This window comes from Parasteatoda tepidariorum, chromosome 6 (assembly GCF_043381705.1).
Source record: "Parasteatoda tepidariorum isolate YZ-2023 chromosome 6, CAS_Ptep_4.0, whole genome shotgun sequence".
NCBI classification, from domain to species: Eukaryota; Metazoa; Arthropoda; class Arachnida; order Araneae; family Theridiidae; genus Parasteatoda; species Parasteatoda tepidariorum.
Window position 1 is genome coordinate 344401 of NC_092209.1, and position 9616 is coordinate 354016.

Sequence of the window (9616 nt, forward strand, 5' to 3'; positions counted from 1 at the left end):
GGTTGCTCTCGTCACGGCATCCGGTTGAAGAACCTACAATAAATTGGAATGAGTTTTTTAAAGGTATTAAAGTAAACAAATTTTAACAAATAAAATTACATTAAACTAAATTGTGCAGGAATATGACAAAATATAACAATAAAAAAAATTTCAAAAAATAAACTGTGTGAAAAACACCAAAATAATACGGAAGATTTAAGCACGATTCATTATTTTTAAAATTTATACTTGTTTAACAAATTTTGTTTATTTATTCTTCAATTTCTCAAGTGGTACTCAATTTTGAAAATGACCCATGCATGACACTCTCATTTTTTGATTTGCTGAGGGACACAGATGTCCTGCAGTCACACCCCCGTGGGCCATTTTTCAAAATTTAATATTTAGTAAAATATGTGTATATTAAAAATGAAGATTAATTTCTACTTTGATGGAATCCTCAAAAACTCAGCGGCGCGATAGCCCTTGCGGGCCAAGGCCTACTGTGCCCATTTCAGTTTTCTTGACCTTGGGCTCTGAGGTGCAGGAGCAGATGTTCCAGTCAGGTGGTCAACCGAACGCGGAACCCCCAGTGTTTAGCTCCCAAGCGTGCTTGGTACTCATGGAGGATAGCAGGACAACCAAAAAAGTTTTCAGTGCCAGGCCAACAGGTACAAGAAAAAGAGGACGACCAAACCTAAGATTTTTAGACTGCCTTGAAAAGGACCTACAAATTTTAAAGATAATTTACTGGAGAACCTTGGCTAAGGGAAGAATGTCTTGGCATAGGCTTGTTGAGAAGGCCAGGGCCCATCCTGGGCTGTCGTGCCAATGAGAAGAAGAAGAAACAATTTCAGGACTACTGGACAAACAGATTTACCTACAACATATTTCTTCCAGCACTCAGGAACAAACAAGTTTTAATCATCCTTTTCGGGATTCTATTAATATTGCCTACCTCCAACTTCAACAAATATTTCTTCATAAATATTGGTTCCTCACGACAACCTTATACATTTATTTTACAAATTCCATATTATTAAGGTGGCGCCCTTCAGAGAATTAAAAAATATAAATTATCTTCATCGGAGCCGATGCTTTACATCCGGCGTTCAGTGGCAGACTACTATTTCATATTGTTTTACAACACATAGCTTTAACACTCTGGTGGGAAAAACTTTAAAACAAAACTTACAACAGTTACTTTTCTCAACATCTGAAATTTAGAATAGTGTGATTAAGAAAAACATGTGAACTGTTTGCAATTTCAAATTAATATTGAAATGTGCAGGTTGAGAATTTTCTACAGTAAAAAGTTTTCGGAACTTCAGGAATCAAAACAGTATACAAAAGTTGGACGTTAAGAACCTATCTAATGAGCGAGCAAAGCGAGCATTGGATTGCGAAGCAATCCGAAATGAACTGCGAAAGAAGTTCCGGGGGTTGGCGAGCTCCAGCGAGCAGGAGGCGAAGCCTCCTAGTTATTATAATTAATTTCATCACTACATCTAGAAGGAAGCAAACTTGAAATACTTCTTTTCTGTTAAGAATTAAGATTTATATTTGTTATTCATTTTCGTTCTATTAACTTTCTCATAGAATGCATTTTTGTGCAAAATAGCTCACTTTTTAAGATCTGGATACCATAGAAAAAGTTTTCAATGGTAAGAGATGGTGGCTTAACTACAATAATTTTACATATTTATTACATAAAAATCAACCTGGTTGTGCTTATCTTTTAAATGTGTCTGCTTACAAATGTACCTGTGATATTTAAAGGCATTTAAATATCAAAGATTTACATTATATCAAAACTTCAATACCCAATACATCGTTCAATAATTTTCCAAAGATTTTTTAAAAAAAAATTCTTCTCCTTTTTTCAAAATTTTTTTTCGAGTACCTTGCTTTCTCTATTCTTACTTTGTGCTAAGAAAATAACTAGCAACAAACGCTTCCAAACAAATATTTGGTGATCTTTTAAAACACTTAATTTTACTCGTACATTACCCTAAATTTATTTTTATTTATCTTCTTTAAGATTCAGCTATATTTTATGCATGTACTCAAATTATAGATAATGCAGACAAAAAATAACTGTTAATTTTGGAAAATAAAGTTACAATCTGAAAACTTTTGAATAAAGAGTGTTTCAGCAACTGAATGGGTTGAATTTATTTTCCTTTTTCCTTAAGGGGGGACCCCACCCTGAATATTTTAAAAATTCGAAAAAAAATTTATTGCATTTTCCGAATCTTTGTACCCTTTCTAATATCTGTCTAAAACGATTTCTCGGTACCTAACTTCGTTTGGAAGTTATACCGGAAAATAGAGAGTCGTTGCTAAGCAGGTAGAAAGGCCCGTTCGGCCGGATTAGGAGGGGCGACATTCTTTTTGCGTCTCATCCATTCTGTTGACGGAGAAGATAAATGGACCTGTAATTGCAGAATAAAGGTTAGTCATCACTAATCTAATAATTTACTAGATTGAACATAAGTCAAAACTTTAAACGCGTTTTTCTCAAAACGCTGTTTTTTGACCTGGCCTAACGTTTTTCTCATGATCTGTACAACGAAATAAGCTGTTCTTTACTTTAAATTACGCAAAAATATATTCTTTAGAAAGTAGCATAGGATTTTTTTGATATTTTTATATTTCGATTTTATATTAGTATTTTAATAAATATTTTTTTAATGAAAAACTTAACTTTTTTTTTAAGTTGCAGCCATTTTGGTAATTTGGCGAATACCAAAAAACCGCTATCCTACTTTTTGGATAATGTCTTTACGTTTCAGAAAATCTAAACAAAATCGTTTTCCTATGTTTCAGGACTTCTAAATCCATGAGGCCAGTGAGGTGCTACTTTTTGATGACCAGCCACACACGGAGATGCCACCAACTTATTTTTTATTATTTTGTAAAAGAAAAAATTTCAAAATAGACTTAAATTGTAGCTAAATAACATTAAAAAAAGCAAGAAGTCTCTGCATTGTCTCTATTACTTAAAAAGAATTCAAGAAAAACGTTAAAATTTTACCATCTCAGGGTGGGGTTCCCCTTAAAGTTAACGAAAAAAGACATTTAGAACCAAAAAAGATTTCTACACCTTCTACCGAGTGTGTGCAGTGTGGTCCAGTTAAGCCGGATGGAAAGATAAAACTACAGCAACCACATATAAAACAAAGATTGACTTAGACTAGCGGTTCCTAATTTTTTACAGCTACGGAACCCTAAATGATCGATCATCTTTTTTTGGAAACCCGTAAATAAAATGTAATACTAGCCATGGCTAAAGAAAGACTACCCATTATTTTGATCCTATTGAATTTGAAGAATGAATTTTTGGTTTATCAATAAAATGTAAAATAATATGTTTTTATGTTGAATTCGCAGACCTGAAGTGGTTCTAATTTGATTTTGGTGCATACATTGGCTCAAAATGAATAAAATAAGCTGAACTACAGAACTCTTATAAACGTCGAAAAAAGTTGTCAGAGAATTCCTTATTCTTGAATTTGGACATTTTACTCTACACTGAAGAGTTCGACAAGAAATACTAATGCAATTTTTTTTATAAATTTTGCCCTTTCTTTATCTTACTGACATTTTACTGACATTCATAAAAATAACTATCAAAGAAATTATGGTTTATTGTTTTGATATAAATAGAACTACAAGTTTTATAAAATACTGCTTATAAAAAGTGGTATTGCACTGCAGTTCTATGTTCATTTGTGTACACAGTATTTTCCACAAACTATAAATAGACTTAGCATGTAATCTTTTCCTTTTCATTTGAAAGTCAGACTTTGCGTAGTTAGCATGGAAGCATTATATGATGATCTTAAGCAGCTGTCTTGAAGCTGTCTGTACCAGCTATTTCCATCAATTTATGTTTTGTAGGAACAAAATAGAGAAAGTAAAAAGGTCATCAGTAATTTGTTGAAAAAGAAAGAGCAAAAATAGCTTTAAACAAAGTGGACAAGAAAATGGATGTATATTGTAAATATTCGTCACGGATCGGCAAATTAAAATTCTATCCGCTGGCAGAATGAAATCTTCCGGCGGGCCGTAGTTGGCTCGCTGGTCGTAGTTTGTCCATCCCTGACTTAGACGATTTCGGCTGTCCTAAAACCAATGAACTCATGTCACCTTTTTGCTTCCTCCCCTTCACATTCTAAACATTGTCAAAGCATGTGCACGTTTCCTCCAAGAGTTATAAAAAGGCTAGAGTTATTAAATACTAGTTTATAAAGACATACATTTGAAATCATAAAACTAATCTCTAAAATGAAACATTTCAGACCATTGATAAAAAAATGTTCAAGGAATGAGATTAAAACTCTGTGTGCTGAATGCACTTAGGGATAGTATCCCTCTTTCAAGAACTAAAAAAACACGTTTACTTCCTCACAAGGACATTTTCAGGAAACTTTCACAAAAGAGAACACCTTTGAATACGAAAAAAAATTCTTATTAAAAAGGAGAAAGACTTCTATCCACTTTACTGCCCATATCTATCATCATTCATGGACCGCATAGTTAACTATTTATTTGCTGGCAAGGTGTCCCTGGAATAAACTCCTTGAAAATAAGATGTTGAGACATAGATGAAATAGTTGTAATCCATCCATTTTTCAGTTTCCGAAGTCGTACAAAATAATTCTTGATTTGTTAATCTCGATTAAATGTTCAAATTCGGCGGAAATAATGACGCATACAATTTGCTCTTTGTTGAATAACAGTTCTAATCGTATATTGTTATGTTTAATCAGGTGTCTCCCCTCCCCCCAAACATAAATCTGGTGAGAGATTCAATCCAGATAATGTATTTCCATTCACGTCCTCGAAAAGATTTCTCTGTTTTTACCCATTCGTTCCGCACCAATAAATAGTGTTTTGTGAGAAATTCAGTTCTAGAGAGAATTGTAAACTACTATACACACGCTGAAATAAAATTTAAATTGAATTTCATAATGTTTCGGGGAGAGTTTTAAAATGATCCGCTGAAATCATCTACACATCCTATAATCACTTTTTTTTGGGCATTTTTCCTGAAATATAACCTTGAGTAAAAAGAATGCTTCCTTTTAGGAATAGGATACACTTTGCATAGGACTCGTTTGATGGGATATTTACCATTTTCTAATGCATTTGCAGGGCCAAATTTTACACCAGGATTCGCACAATCTTTTCTAATGCATAAAAACACATGATCTAGAACTATTTTAAATCCAGCAGATCCTTGTGAACAAAATTTCGAATTACTTCGCAGGACTATTAAACTGCACAGGCACATTATCGAAACCATTAGAAAAAGGATGAAAATGAACCATCCAGAATAACTGTTTGTGTACTGGGAATTGGAAAGTTAAACCATTCTAATTCGGATTTCATACATCGGATGAATCTTTCAACATGAATGACATTTTGGATCAAAAATATCCTGACCTCTCACTTTGAATGCCTGTGTAGTTTCCTGTTTCTGGAAGAGCAGAAGATAGGTTTATTCAGAGAAAGTGCGTTTTTTGTATCCGATTGCATAACTTAATAATTGGTACTAAATAATTAGCATATTTGAGATCATCTCCAGGAACCATTAAGATTGACGCTTAGCACGTGAATATCCAATCATTAGAACAAAAATTATTCAAGGTGATATCTTTTTTTTCTTCCTTTTTTTTTGCGCCCTGTATACTTAAGCGAATATAGTCATAAGAGAAACAAGCAGTTTTTTAAATTTGAAATAGTATAAAAGAGCAGAGCACAGAGTAACCTCTTTTAGCAAAATCTTATTCACAAATAACTTAAAAATAGGAATCTAGTTTATTTTACATCCCAAAACATGCATATTTAAAAATGATTACAAGTTTAAAAAATTATAAATAAAAAATAAATAATTAAGAAATTTAATTAAAAAGTCTAATTAAAAAATTTAATTAAAAATAATTAAATTATTACCAATGCAAAATTACCGACTTATAATTAAACTAATAATTACTGAATTAATAATTAAAAATTTGCCTACTGAAATTAGCACATTCATGTCAGGAAAGTCTTGAAAATAAGTAACCATTTTTCAGCTCTTGAAACATGTCAACTGCTATTTTCAATCACAGTTTAAAAAAGTTATAACGAAAAAAAATATTTAAAGAAAACTATAACTAAAAAATAATTAAATTTTTTAGAAAAAATTGTCGACTATGTCAAGTAAAAAGTTTCCGATTCAGAAAAATCTAATCTCTCTTTACAATTGGTAATAATTCAAAATCTAATAATTCCTTCTCTCAAAGTTGAAAAATCTGGAGGAACCCTGATAAGACCGGATAAGGAATGAGGAGAAACCTCCCTCTGTTATAGTTGATAAAGCCTCAACATCCAGTATTCTTAAATCCCATCCGCAGGTCGATCGCTGAACAGTACGCTTCCACTTCAGATCTATGTCTTGTGCTGTGCTGCTATCTACCAGGAGGTTCTGAACTGAGTAGTGTTTTCAGTGCTCTATTGTCAAATGAAACCTTCCTGACTTAATTCGCAAGGCTAATGGCTAGAGAGCTTGATTTGTCCAAGTGTGTCATTAGGAACATTAAAAACATTAATAAAAAGAGAGCAAAATATTGGTATAAAGAGCAATATAAGCAAACTGAGTTAAGCTAATGTAAATTATTTAATTTGTGGATATTTAAGTTAAAAAAAAACTAAACAATAAGCTAAATAAAAGCAATTTAAGTAACTGCGGTAATACTGTTTTTATAAATAGCTAACAAATAGTTGATATACATAATATCACAGGAGATATTTGAATGTTTAATAGAAAATAAATCCAAAAGCTTAAACATTCTCAAAATGCAGAAATTACTCAAAATGCAGAGGTCTGTTATTATATTTTTTAAAATAAATGATTATTTTTTAAATTCTCGAAAATTGTTTAACCGATTTTGCTCAAATTTCGTGTTTTGCTATATAAAATTATATATATGCTATATTTTTCAAAAATTGCTTCCCCTATATACATTTGCTATATACATTTCTTCCCCTCCTATTTTCCAACGTAACATTAAAAAAAAAATTCGACTACTATTATATAAAATTAGTAAAAATGATAAGTAATAGAATTATCTTTGGATGCTCGAATTTTATAATTGTGTGCAAAGAGTTTTCAATCCGCTGAAAATATTATCAATATATGGCGATATACTCAAAAAGTAAAATTAACATTAAGGGATCCTAACTTTCAACTTCTCTCCAGTTCAATCAATTGGGACATATTTTCCAGATTGCGACTATCGGGGGTCAGAAATCATTACATCCGTACAAAAAAAAAGTATGTTTATTCAGAAAAATGTTTTTGCATCTAATTTTGCAATTAAGATATTGTCTGCTCTAATTAATTAACTCACTTAAAGTCATCCCCGTGAGACATTAAGATTGAATCCCAGTACGGGAAGTATTTAGAGTGATCCGTGCTTTTTTTCATCACAGTGCATTAAATATGATAATTAGGAACATTGTATTACGTTTCAATCTTAATTTTATAAACACTGTTCATATTAGTACCCTCTTCCCTACCCATCTATTTTTTCGTGGCATGAACATGAAATAAGACACGTTTTCAGTAATTGTAAAGCATAAGATCATTTCGATATGAGCGGAAATGTAGTAATAAGCCTTTAAAAAACTATTGTTATCATAAGTGGTTATCTGTTGTTTATTTTGCCAATAGCTGGCTAAAGATCATCGAATGTGAGTACATAAAAAAGCAATTTTCCTCATACAGAATCGTTCTCTTCTGCTCTAGCTTCAAGAAGTTGTCACTTCTATGTTCAGCACTTAATTTTTTTCTTTTCAAAAGAAGTGAAACGTTAGTGTGTTGAAGGCTCTACAATTTTAAGAAGAGCGGTGTTGCAACATTTACTTCCGTATCTGTCTATCTGAAGCTGGATGGGCCACTGGGAATCGAACCTAAATTTTTCACTATGAAATCACTCATCCATCTTAAAAGGGAATTAAAAAATTGCCAGACTCACCTCCAGAATACGCGGTGTGATCCGATCACACTTCAGATTTCCTACGGCTTCTAGAAGATCCATCAAATCAGGATCCCCGTCACATTCTTTATCCAGAAGCAGATCCGAGAACAGATCTGATATTCTGTTTTTTACACCGGGCTCCGCTGATGAGGCCAGGTGCCCCAGGCTGATCGGGAGGGCACCCACCGCACTCTCTCCGCCGGACACAATCTCGCCCAGCTTCATCAGCAGTTGTGGGGAGGGTCGAGAAATGTCTGATAAAATATCTGCAACGATCTGCTGCTGATGTGTCGTTTCAAGTGAGCTGCTTTTACCAAGGAAATGTAGAAATATCTAAACAGAACAACGGTATATGAATCTCCGAGCAAATAGGATATGAAGAATGATTTATGCTTAAGAAAGATTTAAGAATGATTTATGTTTAAGAAAGATTTAAGAATGATTTATGCATCTGCATGAGAACATTAGCTGTTTACCCCAAGAGGAGCAATTACCTACCACTTTCATAACACACTGTGTTTTAACCTTAACTGTAAATATTTATACATTATTAATATATTATGATAGGAAAAAAAACCTTGTTTCTGCAAAATAAATCCTAATAATTAATAGCAATAACTTTTTCTTTCTGGTTCCTAAAAAAAAGCATGAAAATGGGCTAAAATTCTTTCTATCACACGATATCAAAATTAAGTTCAATTTTTTCTACAGGTTAAATTTTTTTTCTGAAATTAATTTTTTGACTTTTTTAATTAGATGTATTAAGTTATTAATTCAGTGATAACATTTCCTCTCAGCTCCTCTTCCTGAATATAAAAATTTGCGCTTTTAATAGTGCTTAAATTTAAAAGATTATATTTATCGTTTAAAAGAAAATATCGATATTATACTTTCATTTTGCGGCATAATATTAATTATAATCCCATTTCAATTATGAAAAATGAATTCTGTCCGATATTTCATTCAGAATGAAATTCAGTGTTATTACAACTACAGAGCTTTTGTATAAACCAGTAGTTCCCAAACTGGGGGCGATCGCCCCAAAGGGGGTGATAGAGCTTCTCAAGGGGGCGATAATATTTAGGGGGGCGATCAGGGGGCGAAGAGTATTCAAAAGATAAAAATTGCTAATAATATTAATAATAAAAGCTATTTGAGATTGAAATTGAAAATATATATGAAACCTATGGTTCTGGTGTAGACAAAGAATTATGATAGTTAAAAATTAAAAAAAATTCAAGTGCAAGATCGTTTTCGTCATACGTTTTGGTATCGCAGGCGGAAATCTGATAAGTCACTCTGTTCCTCTGAGCAATAATACTGTTTCCAGGCGTATTAATGAGATGGCCGCCGACGTTGAATCAAAACTCATCAAATTTCTGAAAGAAGGTAAATTTGCGTTGCAGATTGATGAATCAACTGTGATAGATAACAAAGCTGTTTTAGCTTACGTGAGATTCATAAATGAGAGTAAGGAGATTAACGAGGAAATGTTGTTTACAAGAACTTTGAACACAGATACAAAAGGATCGTCGATTTTTAAATTGGTCAAAGATTATTTTGAGGTAAAAGAAATTCCCCTCACAAATGTAAGTGCTTGTGCAACA

The 9616-nt window shown here is 32.5% G+C and overlaps 1 protein-coding gene across 1 annotated transcript in view; it reads right to left on the reverse strand.

Moving 5' to 3' along the window:
* The window catches only part of LOC107442993 (uncharacterized), a gene marked incomplete in the record, with an annotated part of 108149 nt that overhangs the window by 23623 nt on the left and 74910 nt on the right, over positions 1–9616 (reverse strand). The window contains 1 exon segment of the mRNA XM_043054556.2: positions 8007–8342. Coding sequence (XP_042910490.2) covers positions 8007–8342 — 336 coding nt within the window.